At 42.0% G+C, this 22,093-nt stretch overlaps 1 protein-coding gene across 2 annotated transcripts in view; it reads right to left on the bottom strand.

Moving 5' to 3' along the window:
• Positions 1-9,046: 9,046 nt before the first annotated feature.
• Positions 9,047-22,093, bottom strand: part of MGAM (maltase-glucoamylase) — a 138,215-nt gene continuing 125,168 nt past the window's right edge. For both annotated transcript variants that reach the window (XM_073009419.1, XM_073009420.1), the window contains 11 exons: positions 21,551-21,684; positions 21,398-21,432; positions 21,189-21,305; positions 20,353-20,501; positions 19,661-19,745; positions 18,401-18,457; positions 16,303-16,427; positions 15,146-15,234; positions 13,346-13,395; positions 12,586-12,756; positions 9,047-10,155 (listed from right to left, as the gene is read on the bottom strand). In XM_073009419.1, the coding sequence (XP_072865520.1) occupies positions 10,078-10,155; positions 12,586-12,756; positions 13,346-13,395; positions 15,146-15,234; positions 16,303-16,427; positions 18,401-18,457; positions 19,661-19,745; positions 20,353-20,501; positions 21,189-21,305; positions 21,398-21,432; positions 21,551-21,684 (1,090 nt within the window). In that variant the 3' untranslated portion in view covers positions 9,047-10,077. The remainder of the gene's footprint in view (positions 10,156-12,585; positions 12,757-13,345; positions 13,396-15,145; positions 15,235-16,302; positions 16,428-18,400; positions 18,458-19,660; positions 19,746-20,352; positions 20,502-21,188; positions 21,306-21,397; positions 21,433-21,550; positions 21,685-22,093) is intronic.

Here is a 22,093-nt window from a genome sequence, read left to right as displayed (position 1 = left end):
GGGTTCAAGCGATTCTCCTGCCTCAGCCTCCCGAGTAGCTGGGATTACAGGTATGTGTCCTGTAATCCCAGCTAATGTCCTGCTAATTTTGTATTTTTAGTAGAGACAAGGTTTCTCCATGTTGGTCAGGCTGGTCTCGAACTCCTGACCTCAGGTGATCTGCCCACCTCTGCCTCCCAAAGTGCTGGGATTACAGACGTGACCCACCACACCCGGTCTGCCTTACTTTATTTTAAAAAAGTATTTTATCACATCAAAGCTACTGTTATCTTTCCATTTCCTTTTAATCTCCTAGCTCTTCCTAGCTGTTAACCTGAAAAGACCTAGGCCTCAGTGTTGATTATTTCACTTGCCGTTGCTCTCATCTTCCTTGTTCCCTATCTGCTAACAGAATCTGCAGGATGAAACTATGCATCCAAACATCTGCCTCTGTGCTGACACACCTAGCTCAAGGGAGATGCCACTGAGGCTCATAGTCTCCTAAATAAACTGGGCCTGCAAGCCAACTGATGGTCATGACAGTGCCTCTCACTTTTCACAGCAGTAATTTTTACTTTATTTTATTTTATTTTATTTTTTTGGAGATGGGGTCTCACCCCGGAGTGCAGGGGCATGATTTCAACTCGCTGTGACCTCCACCTCCCAGGTTCAAGGGATTCTCCTGCCTCAGCTGCCTGAGTAGCTGGGACTACAGGTGCGTGCCACTACGTCTGGCGAATTTTTTGTATTTTTAGTAGAGATGGGGTTTCACCATGTTAGCGAGGCTGGTCTCAAATTCCTGACCTCCAATGATCCACCCACCTCGGCCTCCCAAAGTGCTGGGATTACAGGCGTGAACCACTGTGCCTGGCCTCATAGCAGTAATTTAAAAAATTGATCCTTCTATCCTTCTTTTCAGGCCTGACCTCTGTTACCTACACTCTTATTCTCATACAATATCATCGCTGATAGAAAATAGAAAGTAACTATTTTGCAGAAACTATTCCATCTCTCTGCTTCTCAACTCAAGCTTTTCCACAAAAGGTTATTCACATCTAAGTAAATTCTTCCTTTTCCCCCTCTATTCTCAGTGAAACAGTTTTTCCTCTTCTTGTGTAAGTATAATCCTTGCATTTATTATCTAGATCTCACAGCTGTTGAATTTCTCAAAAATCTTATTCCGCCAATTATCTCTTCTTTTCTTGCAGAATCAATTTCACTCTCTGCGTATTTTTTCTTCATAAATATACCCCAAATCACCTCAAACTCTGTTAATGACTCTGTGTGCTTCTCCAGGTAACATAATAACTTTCTTTTTCCTTTCATAGCTAATCCTCCAGAACGATAATTCCACACTTTCTATATTCCCTTCCTCATATTGTCTTGGCTGTGTTTTCTGCATTCCACTGGAAATGCTCCCACCAAGGTTACTAGTGCTATAGTACTAAATACAATGGACACTGTCTTGACCACTTAACCACTTCCTCCTCCATGAAGCTTTCCACCTATGGATTCCTTGATAGGAATCTTGGCTTTCTACCTATATTTCTGGCTTATCTTCAACATTCTTTGTAGTCTCCTATTACTTTTCTTCTTCTTCTTCTTTTTTTTTTTTTTTTGAGACGGAGTCTCACTGTGTCACCCAGGCTGGAGTGCAGTGGCCAGATCTCAGCTCACTGCAAGCTCCGCCTCCCGGGTTTACGCCATTCTCCGGCCTCAGCCTCCAAGTAGCTGGGACTACAGGCGCCCGCCACCTCACCCGGCTAGTTTTTTGTATTTTTTAGTAGAGACGGGGTTTCACCATGTTAGCCAGGATGGTCTCGATCTCCTGACCTCGTGATCCACCCGCCTCGGCCTCCCAAAGTGCTGGGATTACAGGCTTGAGCCACCGCGCCCGGCCTTTTTTTTTTTTTTTTTTTGAGACGTAGTCTCACTCTGTTGCCCAGGCTGGATCTCAGCCTGATCTCGCTTGATGGCACAATCTCGGCTCACTACAACCTCTGTCTCCCAGATTCAAGCGATTTTCCAGCCTCAGGCCCCCGAGTAGCTGGGACCTGCCATCATGCCCGGCTGATTTTTCTATTTTTGTAGAGACAGGGTTTCATTATGTTGGCCAGGATGGTCTTGAACTCCTAACCTCAGGTGATCTGCCTGCCTCGGCCTCCCAAAGTACTGGGATTACAGGCATGAGCCACCACACCCAGCCCTATTTCATTAAATGTTGATGTCCCCCAAATTCTGATATAGGTTTCCTTTTTAAACTATGCACACTCCTTGAATAATCTCCACCCCTCATGTGACTTTATGTGACATGTGATGGCAATCCAATCTGTATTTCTAGCCCAGAGATTTAGATTCACATATCAAACTGCCTGTTGGATGTCCCACAGATTCAACCAAATTTAACATATTTAAACCTGAAATCATCTCTCCCCACACTTCAGTCCCAGTTCCTACCAATTTGGCCAAATTATTTGTTCCTCAAATAATTAATAACCTGAGGAATAGAATCACATTAAAAAAAAACAACAACCACCACCTAGGAATCTTTTTTAATTCCTCTCATTCTGTTAGTTCTCACAGCCATTTACCAGTTCAGTCAGACTGCTTTCCCGGTATTTTTGGGTCATTACCCAAGTGACCAGCACAAACAGGGTCATTTGGATCTCCTATGTTCAAGCTTTTAGTGGATCTCTGAGTAAACCAAAAACCCTTTAGCTTTGTGATCAAAGGTCTTCATGGCACCTCCTAACCCCAGCTGCTCAGCCTCTCCTCTCCCCATATTCCCACCATACTAAACCAGCACTTACGCAGCAACAAGCTGTTAAATATAAGTCAACGGGGACAAAGAATGTTCTCTCTCTTGTTTTTATGTTTATTTTGCATCTCCTCTTACTTTACATTTCCCTGTATCCCTGCTCTTCTCAGCTCCTCCCCAATGCCATGACCATTTCTACAAATATTTTATATAGGTATATAGCTTCAATTTTTAATTATAGTAACCTTTAGGTTAATGTGTACTAATTCCATAAAAGAAGCAGTTGAATATTGAAATAGAGGTAAGGAACTAGCATCTACAGGGAATTTGACAACAGGCCTTTAGGAAAAACCCTTAGCCCTTGGAAACTTGAGGTTTGGGATTAAAATTGGGGTTTATTAACTATTCTTTACTATTTACCTAAATTAATCAGTTGTCTCTCTTTTAGTCTAAATTATTTAAAAGATACACTCTAATCCCCATAAAATATATATTGTATTACTGTATTCTCATAAAATCCCTGCATTGAAGCTGATCAGACAGATATCACGATTTCCATTTTACAGATGAATATTAAGGAATTTTGTCTAGTCACGGTTAGTGGTGGAACTGAGACAAACTCTAAGAGCCGCTACTTTTAAAAATCGTACTTGAATACTCTCTCCACAATGTGTCCTAGGCTTCAGAGCTTAAAGACTTAGAGGATCGGTCTCCAATGGTGGAATTTCAGGTAGTGAAAGAAGTATGCAGGACCTACCCTGAGAGAGTTATGGTATCAAACTTCATTTCTTATACATACAGCCCACAACTCAATACCACAGCAAACGCATTATTCATCAATTGGTCTCTTTCTCCAAGTATTATTTCTGTCCACAGGGAGACTTTTTTCTTTCTAGCCTGTAAAAATCAGCAGCAGGGACCCACTCCACAGCTCCTCAATCCTCCTGAGGGAGCAGGTTCAGCACCTCAGCTCAGGAAGTTCAGGAACGCTGAGAATAACCCTAGGTATTTTCCTGCCTTAGGAGCTATTGCCATTCAGACAGACGACAGGATGGGGGGTCCGAAAGGTAGAAATTCTTCCCTACTTAGAAACCCTTCCTGCCCAACGCTGGGAGGAATTTACCTTCCTCCAAATCCATGCCATCTTGAGATAGTTTCCAGAAGGATCCCAACTGTTTCCTCTGTCCTTAATTTCTCCCAGTGAGAGAGGAGGATCTCACACCAGACCTCCCCGAACCTGTCCTCCAAACACTGACAACACACAAACACACACACACACACACACACAGTCTCTCCTCTCCATCAACTGTCTCATCCTCACTCCTCATCTTTTATGGAAAAGGAAGAAAATATTAAGTCCAGGAGAAAAACATGGGCATCCAGATCACTTAACAGAGCAGCAGACAGAAAATCACACACAGAGAAAGGGACCCCCCTGCCCTTGTTCAAAGCACTGCTTGCATGGAGAAGCGTACTCACCGCATCACCTTTTTTCTGTGCTGTGTCTCTCCCTCAGCGATTCATAGGAAGCACTGAGCAAAGGTAACTGGGCCGAGGTAGCCAGCTTCTGCCACGATTAATTTATTGCCCTATAAAGTTGACAGTAATTGGAGGAGGGGAGTGCATATTCCAGTAGATCATAAAAGAACCCTTGCTCTCCATGTGACATAGAATGAAAGCTCCTTTTGTTAATAAAAGGGGAAGGTGGTGTTTCTTCTAATCATTGTCCCTCCTCTGTATCCCTGTTCATATCTGATTACTTTGATTGTCAAGTTATGCTTCCTCATCTGTACATGTAGCCTAAAGGGCTCAGGAGCTAGGGTCTTGTCTATCTTCTTCACTGTTGTATCTCCTGTGCTTAGCACTCTGCCCAATATCCACAGTTCTTTCTAAGTGTATAGCTATTTATTTAATAAGTAAGTGAAAGAAGGATTAGCTCTCGGTTCATCACTTTGTTCTTTTCTCCATTTTCATCCTCCAGAGTTCTCTTGGTATAACTCAGCTTTTCATTAATTCAAATGATCCTTTCCACCAATTATTCTAAATAGTGAAGCACCATTGAGGTAGAAATTATGCAAACCTGTCTGGGCGCAGTGGGTCACACCTGTAATCCCAGCACTTTGGGAGGCCGAGGCGGGTAGATCACCTGAGGTCAGGAGTTCAAGACCAGCCTGGCCAATGTGGTGAAACCCTGTCTCTACAGCTAGGCGTGATGGGAGGCGGCTGTAATCCCAGCTACCCAGGAGCCTGAGGCAGGAGAATCACTTGAACTCAGGAGGCGGAGGTTGCAGTGACCTGAGATTGCCCCATTGCACTCCAGCCTGGGCAACAAGAGCAAAACTCCATTTCAAAAAACAAAAATAAAAAAGAAAGAAAGTATACAAACCTAAAGTGGGAAGACGCCTCTAGTGGATATTTGTCATATTCTTTGATGGCTCAGCATCTTTCAAAACTTCTTGCTAAGATGGGGGAGGTGGGGAGGGAGACAAGGGTTGAAACACTATCTACTCACTACCTAGGTGACAGGTTCAATCACACCCCAAATCTCAGCATCCCACACAATATACCCTTGAAACAAACCTGTATATGCACCCTGAATCGTAGACCCTGAATCTAAAATAAAAGTTGAAAAAAAATTAAAAACAGAGAATCTTTAAAAAGAAAAAAAAACCTCTTAAATCAACTTAAGGAATTTTTCTCCAAATCCTGCCTCCCCAAAGAAACAGCTGGAAATTCTCTTTCGCAGCCTCTCTTTCACCCAAGGTAGAGGAAAGTGACTGGAGCTTTGTGAATGAGATATTCCCTTGAGTGACTTACATCCAGAAGAAGGTAGATAAGGAGGTACTGTGTAAAACTCAGGATGTTGGAAAGATAGCTCGTTTCAGAGGCAGCAGGGACAAGAGACCTAGGGGCATCCTATGCTCAGTATTTGGGGTTGCAAGCTGCCAGATATGTGCTCAGGGTAGTGGCAGCAGAAACCCCTACAGGGTAACCTGGGGCTTGTCCCTAGCCACATGGCCTACAAACCTGACTCTCTAGTCCTACTGGAGTTTCACTGAGTCACCAATACCTTTTTAAAAGTTTTCTTAAGCTAGCTAAAGTGGATTTTTTAATTGACATATAATTTCCAAGCCATAAGATTCACTCTTTTAAAGTATACAATTCAGTGTTTTTTTTAAAAATATTACAAAATTCTGAAACTATCACCACTATCTAATTCCAGAATATTTTTGTCACACCCCAAAAAAATAATTAGTGGTCACTCTCCATTCCCATCTCCCCCCGTTTCTGCAGCCACTAACCTACTTTCTGTCCTTATGGATTTGCCTATTGTGAACATTTCATATAAATGCAGTCATACAATATGTGGCCATCTGTGTCTGGCTTCTTTTACTTGGCATAATATTTTCAAAGTTCATCAATGCCATTTCAGGTATCAGTGTTTGTTCCTTTCCATGTCTGGATAGCATCCCCTGCATGGATGAACCACATTTGGTTTATCCACATATCAGTTGCTATACATCTAGGTTGTTGATACTTTTTGCCTGTTATGAACAATGCTGCTACGAGCTGGCGTGTTTTTTTAATATTCTGCCTGGAACATACCTAGGAGTGGAATCACGGGTCATGTGAGAAGTCTTTAACTTTTCGAAGGACTACAAAACTGCTTTCTAATGTGGCAGCATCATTTTACACCCCATTCCTGCCAGTAATATATGAGGATACAGAGGGCTCTTTTGGTGGCACCTAAGAACTGTAAATAACAGTGTTCATAGTGGCGAATCCTTTGTGTTTGCTTCAAATGCTCAGTATATGGAAAAGCACACATGCGCGCGCACGCACGCACACACACACACACACACACACACACAGAAAGAGAGACTAGGTTTCTGCATTTATGAACTCCTGGAATGACATATTCAGCTTTTCATTTGCCCCAATACAAGGTGGCCTTTGTTAGAGGGGAAACATACCAAGATCTCATTTCAAATTGGGAAGACATCCTGGCAAGATCAAGAAGGGAGATTTATTGTTACATAAGATCTTTCCATTCTTTGTGTGATATTTTACCTTTAACTCCCCACATGCCATGCACATTTGTGACTTCTTTTATGTAATAGTGGTAACCAGCAATCCCAGATAATCTATAACCTGTTTCCTAAAGTGCAGAAAATAGCTACCTTCACCATCCCTTCTTGCTAACTACCTGGAAGATACTGGATCACCATACTGGTGTTGACCAACGAGAAAATAACAGAACCACTTTGAAGGGTAGAGACGGGCACGTGACCCGACATCTTCCAGTTGTCTATCGGTAAGAAGGCACAGTAAAGTTAGCTCTTGGTGGAACTCAAACAGTTGTCAAAGCAAGCTGCTGGTTGGAATCATCACATCAGAAACTTGTAATATGAGTCACCCCTAACTTCCAGAACACCATTCTCCAAGGCCAGGTGCAAAACTCTCAATGACTCTGCTGCTATGATAAGAACAAAGAAATATTGTTGGGATCTTGACGATATCTGCCACGGCCAACAAAACCTTATCTTTGTAGGTATATATGACATTTAATGTTATAACATTAATAAGAAAGGAATAGATGTCTTCCTATTTAAGTGAAAGAGTTTGAGAGTGTTATTTTTTATTTTGGCACACCTATGAAGAAAGAAAGTAAAATTATGTGATCTGAAGAACAGAGCATATGTGGAAAAGGAAGGCCCCCAGCCTCTTCCTGAATAGCTGGCCAGGAGTTGTAAGCATAGGTCCACGTTGTAGGGGCTGCTCTGGGATGGCCACAAATGGATATGGTTCCATGAGAGGTGGTTCTCAGAGTGTGGTCTGAGGAACAACCTCTGGGGGTGTTACTGAGCAAAAGGGCTCACTCTTCAATGTGCTGGAAGCCAATACTCTGACAAAGGGTTTTGAAGAAAAGGCTTTTATTGCAAGTCGACTCACAGGAGACAGGAGTCCAGCTCAAACCTGTGTTCCTGTGCTAGCTTTAAGGAAGTATTTTTATCAGAAAAGGCTTAGGGGATGGATGCTGGGATTAGCAGGTGATTGGTGAAAGAAAGGGGAGATCTAGAAAGTCCTCAGGCATGCACAGTTATCTCTTCAGGCCTCATCATGGGTCCCATGTGCAAATTTGGGAGGGAGTTAGTATGAAACTGTGGTGGAAATTCAGGCTGTGACATCAGCAAGCTCTCTCTGCGTTAACTCCGGCAAGCCATATTGGTTCCAACCGTATTTCATACATTTCTGGCTGAAATTTAGCATTTTGTTAGGTTATGAATGTAGACAACAGAGCACAGTAGTTTTCACAGAGCATGAGTTTGTCAAAAATGGAATCACAGCTCTTTCCACATTACATTATGAGATTTTAGTGGATATCTCAAAATATTGTTGATGTTGATCATTACATTGAAATTATGGCATTGTTACTTCCACTGTTGGATCTTTCCATTTAATTTGATAATGAAAAAAACACATCTCATGGGTTACTATATCAATTTCTCTTTGATGTTTGGATAAGTATCTTGTAATGTAAGTTTTCTTTGAAATAGCATGCATTTTTCTTGATGCATTTAAAAACAATGTTGTGAGGAGGAATTCTGTAGGTTTCACTAGGCTGTCAGTGGGGTCCCTGACACTTCACATGCTCCAAAACCCCACTGGCCTCACTAGGGCCTTGGCTGTCAGATTTACGTAGTCAGAATGCCTCTCCTTAAGCACTTTGTGGCAGCCAGAGCCAAATTCCAATAGATCCTTGATGGTAACATTAAATATTTCTTAAATATCAAGTAAATAATGTTTTCATCATTGTGACCTTCCTGAGTTTGTTAGAGTTGACAAGTTTTCCACTTTTTTGATCAAAGGATTCCTATGGCCGGTTTTCCATATTTCACCAGTTTTCTAGTTAGCTCAGGCCCTCATCCAAACGCCCCTTATTGTGATAATCACATGATTTAACAATATTGTTTGTCTCTAGCCTTATGCAGGTGCTGACACATAAGTGAGCAGGGAGAACGAATGACTTCCTGGTCATAAGAAAAGAAGAAAACACAGGGAAGTAGACTCACTCATTCCAAACACATTCATTTTCAACCCATTTTCAGGTAACATCAAAAGTTAATATTCCTGTTGAACATTAATATATAATTTCCTTATCTCAAATTTTAACCCTATAGAATTTTAAGCAAGAGGGTTGCAACCCCTATTTTTACCGGAGTTGGTATTTTCCTAAATTTAGCAATTGCTATGAAGATTAAAATAGTAATCAATAGACCCTTCCACAAACCTACATCTTATAAGAGACTCCTTGCAGAGATGTAAGAAAAAGACAATGATAAAGGTTTTCATCCTATTGGTGGATTTGGCTGCAGGTTCTGTGATGCCAAAGAGAATCGGAAAGACAAACTCATAAGAGTTTGCTAAACAACTACCTTAACCCCAAACAGAGATTACTCATGTTCAAAATAGCACAAAATTCAAAATTACTTGCAAATTCACTTGTTTTATTTTTATCCGCCATATAAATTGCATATTTTTATGTGAAATGTGGTTATATACATTAGAAATAAGATTTACACACTTCAAAGCACACCACTGCAAAAATAAATTATTTTTAACCTCCAAACTCTCCTTTCAGCTTTGCCTGCTCAGATCTCAATCTCACCACTAGCCCTTTATGCTAAAGATTTCTCAAGACCCTCTTCTCTCAGGTGAGTTGACTCTTCCTTTTTCCTCCCCATGAGGCTGTTGATAATTTTACATTATGTTCTTACTATGATCACTTTTACTATCATCTTCTGTTTCCTCTGATCTTTCCTTGTGTTTGCCTTTTCTTTGCTTATCATCCTCCCCCCACTAATAACCAATTAGGTGTATTATTCCCCCTGCTGCCTATAATCAACTAGCAGATGTTCTTTCTGGAGACTTTCTTGAGATGCTGATTAGCTTCAAGACCTGGAACTGCCACGGAAAGCTTTTTCTTGTGTGTTTAACAAGAGAATGGGGTCCATTCCATGATTACACACATGGACATACACACACTTCATCGTGGACCCAGTTCATCTTCAGTCAATGTCATATGATGAACAATCACTACCATACTCACCACATAGAGACAGTCAGGTAATGCACAGATTTTCCACACCTCCCTAACTGCCCATCCCACAGGGCTAAGATTTAACCTTTAGGGTTCACACACAAAACATACAACAAAATTAACAAAAATATTTCACCAACAGTGGGTATGAACCAATTAGCAACACACGATAATTTTTATGAGCATGAAGTAGAAGTAGTTTCAAAGTCGTTCATAGTTAGAATCTTGCTCTAAAAATTCACGGAGTGCTTCTCCATGTCAATGAAGTAAAATTATGTACACTGATGTTTCTGTCAGTCACATCGATGCTTAATACCTGTTAGGAACCAAAGGAAAAGAATTGGGCATCTGGTATTGAAATTTACTGCATGCAAATAAATTAGGTGCAAGTATACGGTCCAAATAACCCCCTAATACTTCTATATTGTACTGTCTAGTTAAAAGATTGCCCTCAAAGTTTCAGATGAGAGAAGTGGTTCTAATTTTTTAGAGTACAAAGAATATTCAGTGGTAGAGATGGCCTTTAACTAATTCAAGATTTATTTAAATTATATTTTAATATTTTATGTTTACCATTCAAAATATTAAATGGTAGAGATGGGCCGGGTGTGGTGGCTCACACCAGTAATCCCAGCACTCTGGGAGGCCCAGGCAGTTGGATCATTTGAGGTCAGGAGTTTGAGATCAGCCTGGCCAACATGGTGAAACCCCGGCTCTACTAAAAATACAAAAGTTAGCCAGGCATGGTGGTGGGTGCTTGTAATCCCAGCTACTCGGGAGGCTGAGGCAGGAGAATCACTTGAACCCGGGAGGTGGAGATGGCAGTGAGCTAAGATTGCACCACTGTACTTCAGCCTGGGCAATAGAGTGAGACTCAGTGTAAAAACAAAAACAAAAAAAAGAAAAAAAAAGTTCAATATGCAACCACTGAAGAGAAACAACTGCACAAACTGGAGAGAACACCCTCTTTTCCATTCTACGGAGGTGCTGATTTTTCTTGGCACCACCCTTCTGTTTCCTCCTTCTCCTATTCCTCTATCCACCCCAGTGTTTGCCCAGCAAGAGTTCACTATTCCTGCTTCTTCCTAGGCAGATGCTCTCAAGAAGGTTTCACTGCATGTGCCCTCATCAGCTTGCGTATCTGTCCATGAGCTGGTCAGCAGCAGGACTGGGCAAAGTCCTTTAAGGCATAGTTGGGGAAGTTGTTGACAAGAAAACCACAAGTATGAGGAAATAAATGTAAAGAATGCAAAACTGAAAGAAAACTTTTGTTTCAGGTTTAATCATCAGGAAAGATTATGAAAGAAAAAAAGTTCAGGAAAAAAAATAATAAGTAAGCACACAAGGAAGAAAGTTTCATTTACCATCGGGATGATAAAGTGTCAGGACCACTACACTGCATTAATCCCAAGGTAGAGATTTTTCATGCGACCAGAATGGTCTTGTAATCGATAACCATAGAATACTGGGAGCCAGGCAGCACTCATGGCATAATCATTATTGTCTGTGCCCGTGTAAGCTTCATTGCTATTACTGTGTTATGAATGGATGGGCTGAAAACATTTAAGGATTATTACAGGAAGGAAGAGTTAGTAAGATCAAGAAAGCACTGGGATAAAAATGTATATAAAGTGTGTCAGTGGCTCAGGAAAAAACTTCATAGACACTAGTGGAAGGATTTTTATAAATGCTGAATCACCAACACCTTTTGCAGTACAGAGGAAATATCTTACTGACACAGATTTTTCTTCACAATAATAATAAATACAATAAACTATTTAAATAATAAAACAGTTTAACACAAATGTAAATCGTACAATTTAAATATGATACAAATTGGTTAAGCTATTTCTGGTGCTTCTTCACATTTAGGGTCTACCTCTTCTAAATTACTTTGAGGCAGAATCAGCAACATATCTCCACTCAACACTTTCCTCCATATTATCACTTACAATATTGAAACATACAGCTAAAAATTTATGTCTAAAGAAGTTTCAACAACTTTCTATAAGTTTATTATAAAAATCTGAGGCTGGGCGCGGTGGCTCACACCTGTAATCACAGCACTTTGGGAGGCCGAGGCAGGCGGATCACAAGGTCAGGAGATCGAGACCATCCTGGCTAACATGGTGAAAACCTGTTTCTACTAAAAATTCAAAAAATTAGCCAGGCGTGGTGGCGGGCACCTGTAGTCCCAGCTACTTGGGAGGTTAAGGCAAGAGAATGGTGTGAACCTGGGAGACGGAGCTTGCAGTGAGCTGAGATCACGCCACTACACTCCAGCCTGGGCAACAGAGCAAGACTCTGTCTTAAAAAAAAAAAAAAATTGAGTGATAAGGAAGCATTCTATCATAGTTTTGTCATCCTTTTTTCTTTCTTTGTGGCACATGAAATAATGAAGCATATTTGATATATTTGGTATCATATTTCGTAAAATATGATAGTTCAACCTATTTGGAAAGTTGATCTCTGAGGCAGAGGTGAGAGAGTCAAGACAAAGTTTTACATAGGTTTGCAGACAAGGAGACAAACATAGAAAGTAAGAATCCAGGCCATGCATTCCAAATGATGATAAACCATGATTTTTCATTCATCTCCACGTGGTCCATTCCTAACACACTGAAAACTCAGGGATTCCCGGAGGGCCTGGTAGGAGAGGGCATCATTTGGAAGGGAAGCAGTCAGGCACTGCACTAGGCATATTAAGGGTGGAAAATACCATTCGCACTTTTCGCCAGTCACAAACCTGTGTCGTGGGGTCATTGTTGAAGGAGGGTGTTATGGCCATGCCGCTCACAGATATGCTGACACTGGTAATGGGGACACTGCCCACTCCCCAGATTTCAATGTAGCCCAGTTTCAAAGGATTTGTATCAGTGATGTAATTGTTGAAAATTATATGGCTTTGCATCGTATTCTGTCGAATTGGAGATTAAAAAAAAAGATAATAGCAGAATTAGTTCAAATTTTTTCTAACCTCTTTTTAGGCACAAATGTAGATCATAAAGTAAGACAACTTCAGAGTCACCATCTTGTGTCTTTGGATCACGGAAACCATGATTTCATCACTCTGTCTCCTATTGCCAACTCCCATCCACTTTGCATTGACAAGTAGCTGCAGGGTCTTTTGCATTGCCCTGAACTCTATAGGAGACAAAAGTCTCAACTGTCAAGATACTTATATTCTACAGGTGGAGGAATCACAAAATGTGCCGACCATTCCAAGGTAACTTAGGAACAAGGGCTAGATAACAGAAACAGCCCATCCATCTGTAACATGGTAAACTGGACTAATGATTATTACTGATGAGATGAGGATAGGTTTAATTGCAGAAAGCCTCCTGGGAGCATAGTAAATTTCCACCAGAAGTCTAGAGAAGTAGAAGAATGTGAATTAGCAAGGTGAGCAATGAAGAATTTCTAGGTGGTATTTTATGCGCTTATGATATTCAGCATCCTCCTAAGCCAGTGGAATCTTAATCTCACTTCATATCAGTCACACTCACCTGGCTGGCAGAAAAGTTGGCCAAGTAATAGAGTCCTTTCCCATAGGTATCTGCAAACAGACAACAAGATAAACATGGCCTGGGCCTGTGCTGTAGAACTCTATGCTATAGAATATGTAAATGCTCTTCTAATTTTCTACTTGTCTTGGAGAAGTAGACTTCCAAGTTCCTTGTTGAGAGAGTAAGGCTTATCTTCGTTTTTATTTTCTGTCTTTTGAGTGTTCTATTTTAAAATGTAAGTCCTCTTTATGGAGAGGACTTAATCAAACCCTGCACCCATACTCAGTTTGCACAAAATGTTTGAAATGAATGTGTATAGATGCATCTGTGTGACAGAGTCACTTCATACAACACAGTTTCCTGACACCATTTTTAAGTCACTTCTCTTCCTTGTGGTCTACTATTCCCAGCATCTTCCTAATCAGCGCAGAATTTCCAGCTTTCTTTTGCTGTATATACACATGTCTGCACACACATTTATATGCACATACATACATAAACACCGACACTGGTGTCTTGGTGGGTTTATCTTGAGGTATTAGGCAAACTTAAAAATGTGATCTCCAGAGAACAAAGATGATCAAAGAAAAGGCTTCTTTGTCCTTTATCCTAAATGTGTGCCACAGGCCCAGGAAGAATATGGAGTTCAGCACAGCCAGTGAAGGGGAACTAGTCAACCATTTGCTTTCAAGTATTCCCATCCTACACCCTGCCCTCGTGGCTGTCACACTCTTCCCTGTGTGCTGGCCCCTTTCTTTTTCTTTCTTTCTTTTTTTTTTTTTTCCTGAGATGGAGCCTCACTCTTGTTGCCCATGCTGGAGTGCAATGGTGCCATCTCGGCTCACTGCAACCTCTACCTCCCGGGTACAAGCAATTCTCCTACCTCAGCCTCCCTAGTAGCTGGGAGTACAGGCATGTGCCACCACACCCGGCTAATTTTTTCGTATTTTTAGTAGAAACGGGGTTTCTCCATGTTGGTGAGGCTGGTCTCAAACTCCCGAACTCAGGTGATCTGGCCGCCTCAGCCTCCCAAAGTGCTGGGATTACAGGTATGAGCCACTGAGCCCGGTCGTGCTGGCCCCTTTCTAAATGACTCACCACTCAGTCAGTTGCCACTGGCTATCCCTTACAACTGTGCTAAGAGAGTAGTCACTTAGTAAAATGTAACTGTTTAAACTTAAGCTTGTTAAGATTGAACAAAATTAAAAATTCAATTCTTCAGATGCACTTGTCACACATTTCAAGTGCTCGATAGCCACATATGCCTAGTAGATACAATATTGAACAGCAGAAGATACAGAACATTGTCATCACTGCAGAAAGTTCTGTTGGACAGCACTTGTCTAGAAATAGCTAATAATTTCTTGAGCAATCCTCCTGAGAGTTTACCAATTCCTATAAACTCCTAATAGAAAATATCCCATAAAAAATACAACTGATAGAGGTATTACCCCTCTCACTGGGACAGTAAACCATGTAATTAGGCAACGTGTCCTTGATCATAAATCCTCTGAAATTTTATCTCAGCTGGCTACAGGTAAACTTTCCCCATGGCTCCCATATTGCTACCTTCTACAGTGGATTACAACAGTTGCATAATGGGAGATGATTCAGAACTGAGTTTCATTTACATGAGGAATAAAGATCATGTCCAATGTGGATTATACACTTGAATTAACAAGTGATTATGTTTTAAAATGCAAAACTGTTTTAACAGGGAAAAGGTGAAAGCAGGCCTGTAAGATAATCCAGGAATGTAGTCAGCGCCATCAGCATGAATCCCAGGTGACCCCTACTCACCAATGCTTTGCCCATCATCCCAGAAGAGCCAGCCCTCAGCAGTTCCCTCATCATCCAAGGCAATTTTGAAGCCCATGAACTTCTGGCGGCTGCAGTGAGGTGGGAGAGAAGCATTAGCTAAAAGCAAAGCCACAGCCACACACCAAGAGTTTATATACAAACATAAAGCAGCAAAGGGAAGTGCTTTGGGGGATAAAGACTGCATACTAGAATTCAAAAGACTTGTGACTTAGTTCTAATTCTGTCTCCATCTGGCTATATGACTTCATATCATGAACAAATGAATTAGTGAATGAATCAAGAGGATTCTCCTTTAAGGCTCTTAAAGTAACGACAACCAAACTAACTGGGTTCTTTCTTTACCTTTTGAAAGGAAAATCCTGATGCTGAAATCTTTCTGTTTTCGTGACCTAATATCCAAAACATGTAGAGGGAGTTCTACTTTCAAATGTCTTAAGTCCTTCATTTTTCTTTAAATCTTTGGAATCAAATGAATAGGGAGTCTAAGAATTTTAGTACTGATACCAGAGAGATGTGAATTTTAGTCCACGTTCATGTACTTACTAGCTGTGTGACTCTGAGCAAATCACTTAGCCTTTTTGCTCATCTATGAAATAAATGGTGGTAACACTACTAACCTCACAGAATTTATGTTTTCCTTTTGCTAAGAAAAAATACATAATTTCCACATGGAAATGCCCATATTCATATAGCTCTAGGCACAGGGCAAGCATTCACTGGATGTTACTTATGGTTGATTGATACATAGACTTTGATCTAGAATTTTAACATCTTATAGAGGAATAAACAATTTTTCAGCAATAGTTTTCTTAGGAAAGCTTCAATTAGACCCAATAGTATACTAAAACTATTATGAATCATGGCTGCTCCTATTTTGACTTCCATTTCAATCGTGAGATTGAAAGAGGACACTCTTAGACCTATCATCTCACTCCCTTAGACATAAAAGAACTGTTAATAATTAGTCAAAGAGGGTAGAGTCTGAAAAAGGTTAAAGTACAAACAAGCACAAAGAACAACAAGTGTTGAGTAAAATTGCATGCGGGCTTGAGACTGATGCTTACGTTTTAGTGGACGTCATTACAGACTGTTGAGCTAACTGACATGTAAAGGAAAACCTGAGTCCTGTCATTCACCTTAAGTGGGTGTTCAGTGCAGGCTCTTGCCAGGGCAGGATGTAGCCCCCACGGACATGAAGATTAATGTGGTCAAGAGGGGCTGGCAAGGTCTTCCACTCTCCTCTTGCATTAATATCCACACCCTGTGGGCAGAAGAAGGTAAGAGATGACGAAGGAGAAAACAGGCCCCTCCCTGAACAATGCATCCTGCCAGACATCTCATCCTCCCCTCTGAACTTATGCCTGCTCATCACCCTTCGCCACATACCTGCCATTATTCATTCTGCGTTCACCCAGTGCTGCATGAAATCTCACAAGGCTGCTATCATATCTTGTTAGGGTCTATGCCTCTGCCTCCACCGTACAAACTACATCTGCCTGATGTGTGACAGAAAGAGGTGCTACTCTCTCACCTGAATCAGAAACCTAACCTAAGGGACCATCCTTCCATCCTACATGTTGTCAACTAGAGCAGGGCTTTTCAGTCTCAGCACGATTGAGATTTAGGGCCAGACACTTCTCTGGTGATGGGGCTATCTGTGCCTTTTGATATTCAGCAGAATCCTCAGATGTCAACAGCATCGCCTCCTCACCCCCACCCTGTTGTGACAACAAAAAATATCTCTAGGCACTGCCAAATGTCCCCTGTAGACAAAATCCTCTCATTTGAGAGCTGCTACTTTACAGGTAAGAAGCAATTATTGTTGACAACATGTAAACAAATATGCATGGCTGTGTTCCAATAAAACTTTATGTACAAATCAGCGAACAATCAGATGGTTGTAGGCCACAGTTTGCCAGCTTGTGCTCTAGAACGAGTAATAGGTATCCAAACTTGGCAAGATTAATTAAGGTGACACTTCTTCATTAATCCTAACTATAAAATTCATCTTCATTTTAACTAAACATCAAAATTTCATCTTTTTCTAAACAGCTTTCACCATGATTTCTTGTGTCTTTCCCTCTTCAACCAAAGACATCTTCTGTTACTGAATGAGAGACTCAACATGCACACTCAGGACAAAGGCCAGTCTCACTTAAAGAAAGCTGGCCACTCTTCCTAGGGAAGACCTGGCTGGGGAGCACATAGCAGAGCCTTAACATGTTACCACCCTAAGGGCAGATCCAGACTAGCAACAGGAAGGGGAGTCTAGAGCAGTGGGGAGGATTTGGGCTCCAATGGACTGAGAAGAGAAGGAACAAAATTGTACATCCTTCTCCAGTTTTCACCTAATCTCACTGCAATCCCCTTGGATGAAAGGGGCCAGCACATGCTCTGCTTCTTGTAACCCTGTTTGCACCCCTTTGCTATGTTGCCAGCCCTCAACTTTGTTCTCAGAAAGTCAGAAGAGGCCTCATTAGGGACCAAGGAAATGCCTTCTTTGATTCTACCCCAAGAATCAGGGTCTGAGTTCTCAGGGTCCCAGCAAGAGACCACCACCCCAGAGCTGCCCTGGAAGACCCTGACTTCTCAGCTGAGTCTTTGGGAATCATACTAGCAATGAAACTATGCGGCAAGGAGCTCTTCATTGCTGCCTCATTTCTAAATGTACTTGCACTGCTTAGACTCACAAGGGTTGGGTCCCACACCTCTGTGTGTGTTTTGCACATTGTCTAATCACTTGTGTGCCTTAGGTAATTACGTGCATCACCCTTCTTTGAGCATCTATGCGATGGAAGGAGATATTTAATAAAAAGACAGAGACAAAAAGGCCTCTATGCTTACGAACTTACAGCAGGCAAATATATAAACATTAAAAACAAAACCTATAGTTTTCAACACAATCTCAAATGTTTGCTAGCATCTGCCTTTACAAAATGTAGTAAATAGCAGTGATATAAGGAAATATTAAAAACTAACACAAAGAGAACACCCACAAAAATCCAGACCCTGAGTGAGATGCTTTATGTGTTACTACACAACGGTTCTATGAGGGAAGTGGTCTTACTCCACTTGGAGGTGAGAAAACTGAGGTTACAAGGGTTAAAGTGACTTATCTAAGACCACACAGCAGGTGGGTTACAGATCCAGCATTTGACCTAAGGTCTACCAGATCTAAAGCCTTTGTTTTCTCTACCATTTTCCCATGTTGTATAAACATTCAGAAAAACTTACCGTGTAGTAATCGTACCAGCGGGCTCTAGGGAAATATGCAGTGACATTTCTGGCATTCTAAAATGAAACACAAACAAGGTAAGACAGTGGGCACCATTTTCCAGGAGAGAGAAACCAAACTGCTTAGGAAAGAGGTTAAATAAATGTGATGGCCTTGGGCCCACTTGCTTTCATCTCTCAGGAGGTCGGCTATTGGGGAAACCTTCCACTCCTTTTTCTTTTTCAAACAGGGGAGATTTGTCTACCCAAAACAAGTGGCATTCATAAAGCACTTTGGTATCCAGGACTTCGGGAACAAAAAAAATTAATATTTGCTTATAGAAATAGGCTTACGCCATTCACTCTTAAAGAGACAAACAACTGAGGTTGTGTCTGGGGCAGAAAAAAATTTTGTGGGTACAATCAGATTTGGGGGCTGGGCATGGGGTGGCTCACGCCTGTAATCCCAGCACTTTGGGAGGCTGAGGAGGGTGGATCCTGAGGCCAGGAGATCAAGATCATCCTGGCTAACATGGTGAAACCTTGACTCTACTAAAAAAAAAAAAAGAAATTAGCCGGTCATGGTGGTGGGCGCCTGTAGTCCTAGCTACATCGAGAGGCTGAGGCAGAAGAATCACTTGAACCTGGGAGGCAGAGGTTGCACTGAGCTGACATAGTGCTACTGCACTCCAGCCTGGATGACAGAGCAAGACTCTGTCTCAAAAAAAAAAAAAAAAAAAAAAAAAAAAAAAAAAAAAAAAAAAAAAAAAAGATTTTGGGGAGGTGCAATTAACTGGTATTTTAATCAGAAGCCCAATCAACAACAGAAGTAAAGAAATGCCTTTTACTACTGGGAGGTGCTGCTGCACAGGAAGGGAGGGTTAGCCAGCAGCAGTACGAGTACACACATTGCCAAGTAATCCTTCTGAAGAGTTGTAATAGTGCTAGGAGATTGTTATGAATTCTTTACAATACTGCCCCCATCTGACCTTCTATTCCTTATTTTAGTTAACGAAGAAATGATTGTGTCATTTAATACACTATGAGGTGTTTTCTTCTTGATCATCCTATGAACCAGAGTTGTTAGGCTCATTTTAAAGATGAAGGAGCTGAGGCCCACAACACCTAAGTGATGGACTTCAGCTCAGAAGGGGAGGAAGAGACACAGGGAGAATAAGAAACCATGTCTTATGACCTCCACCAGCTCAGGCCTCTCTCCTCGTCCTTTTCCCCAAGCCTCACAGCTGGGATCCTCCCCCCATCGGAGGCCTCCATACTCACGCGCTCCAGGACAGGGCTGACCAGGAAGGCTGGGCCCAGCAGGAACTGACTGTCTATGTCCCATGTCACCTGGTCTGACACAAACCTGGAAAGGGAAATGAAGGTGACCAACAGAGCCCAACAGAGCCCCAGCCCGAGACTCTGAAGAAGCTCCTCAAGTTCAGACCCAAGTCGGAAATCCAGCTGCCCCTGAGTCTTCCTTGCTTTTTCCCTAGGCCTAGCTTCATCAGGAGCACCCAGCCTCTGCTCTTCCCATGGGATGTGCCTAAAATGCTCAGATGTAGATGTGTTCCGTCCTGTAAAATACTTAACCATATTTCTTAACCATGTCACATTTTAAATGCAAGGATGGCCTTTTTCCGTCAAATCTCTTCCTGAAATCCTTCTCCTGTGACCTGGAGATATAACCAAACTGCTACAAAAGGTAGATAGGTCTTTGCACAGCCAAATTAGAAAGAAATTATTCCATGCTGTACTGCATCATTTCAGTTTTGTTCATTCAATAAATAGCCTTTCATTAACGACCTATGGCACGTATAGCACTATGCTAAAGACAGTAACGAAGTATGGTCTTCACCTGAAGAGCTCACGTCAAAAAGCAATCATGTCTTTAATTTGGAAGAATTCAACTCCCACCATATAGAATGCAGTAAGTCATCCATTAGTCATCGGGATCCCTGCTGGACACTCACTCATGAAGCAGAGGCCGCACAACAGTGACGCCCTCCGTGTGGGCCTTATGCATCAAGGTATACAGATATGGCAACAGGGTGTATCTGGTCTCCAGGACATTTCTGGAAATATTCACAAAAGCAGCATCCCAGGACACAGGGTCTTGTCTCTAAAGGAGAAAGAGAACAGTGTTGGGAGGTCACCCTGAAATTTCTAGGAGATTTAAGAAAGCATATTCCTGTTGAAGATCACTCACAGCTAAACAAAATATAACCATACATGAGGCCCAGAGAACATTCTTAACAGACTGGAAAAGGTTACTGTAGTTCTCCTAGGACAGCTAACGAAATTTCACTGTAAGACATTCTTTTTGGGTACATTTGGTACAATTCTGCCTAAACAGCAAGAACAAAATATAATAATAATCTAAAAAACACAGAGGAATATGGTTCACTGAGGCCACAGCGCTTAATAATTTTTAAGGGTGTAGTGGCTCATGCCTGTAATCCTAGCACTTTCAGAGGCTGAGGCTAGGAGTTCAAGACCAGCTTGGGAAATATGGCAAGATCCCATCTGTACAAAACACAATAATGTTCTGGGCACATTGGTATGTGCTTGCAGTCCCAGCTATTCAAGAGGCTGAGGTGGGCGAGTCTCTTGAGCCCCAGAGATTGAGGCTGTAGTCAGCCATTATTGGGACACTGCACGATCCAGCCTAGGCAACAGAGTCAGTCCCTGTCTCAAAAGAAAAAACAATTTTTAAAGATATCGCAGAAAATCAGACTCCATTAACTTTAGATCAGAAATGGAGATTGTGTTTCAAGTGAAACACGGGAGGTAGGAGCCATTGTCCTACCCTGGTCCCAATGGTGTTGTGGTTTCTTGAGAAGGGATAAAAGGCCCCCAGCTGCATCCAGCGAACACACATCTCATATTCAGCATCTTGAAAAAACCCACAGATATCTGCTCCTGTCTGAAACAAGAGGAAATAAAACAAGCCTGCTGATGATTTCTGAAAGATGTCCCCACCTTCTTGGTGCTTAGGAGGATCCCAAGGACACTCACATAGGATATGCCGAAGAGGCTGAACTCCATCATGCCTGCAATGAGAAGCACAGCAGTGTCACACCAGGCTCTCACCACCCGCCTCCTCACCTCTTCCCCAAGGATCCCAACTCCCTGCCCTACCGGCACAGGCCCTGGGAAGGAGCCACGCACCAATGATAGATTTCTTCAGCTGATCCCATGCGGCCGTGTTGTCTCCCAGCCAATGTCCTGCCCAGCGGCCAGAAGAGGGAAATGTGGAGCGGCTGATGACGACCCCTCGCTGTCCCGTCACCTCCTGCATGGCTCTGGTTGGAGGGCAACAGGAGGTGAACTGAGGGCACGGCCAAGGGAGCAAAGGCCACAGAGCTTCTGCTCCCAGAGCCCTTGAGCCTAGTCAATGTTTGCTGCGTGATTGGAGGGAACATGGGAATCTGAGCTGCAATGGGGGCTCCACTGATCCCCAGATAATGGAGATAACGAGTCATGTGTTCTCACAGTGCTTTACAAAGAACTTCACTGTAGTGATCTCACTGAAGTGCCCCAAAAATAGAAAGAAATCACTAAATCTTGCTATTGGCTTGCTCAGTACTTAGTTTTCTATATTTGAGGAGGAACACAGTGAAGATCATAAGGCTGTCCTTAGAAGAATTCATACCATTCGTTGAGCTTGCAAAGCGGGACTGTGCTAATTCAGTAGAATACCAATTACCCTCC

The sequence above is a fragment of the Chlorocebus sabaeus genome, chromosome 21 (assembly GCF_047675955.1).
Source record: "Chlorocebus sabaeus isolate Y175 chromosome 21, mChlSab1.0.hap1, whole genome shotgun sequence".
NCBI classification, from domain to species: Eukaryota; Metazoa; Chordata; class Mammalia; order Primates; family Cercopithecidae; genus Chlorocebus; species Chlorocebus sabaeus.
This window is presented reverse-complemented; position numbering and strand designations above follow the sequence as displayed.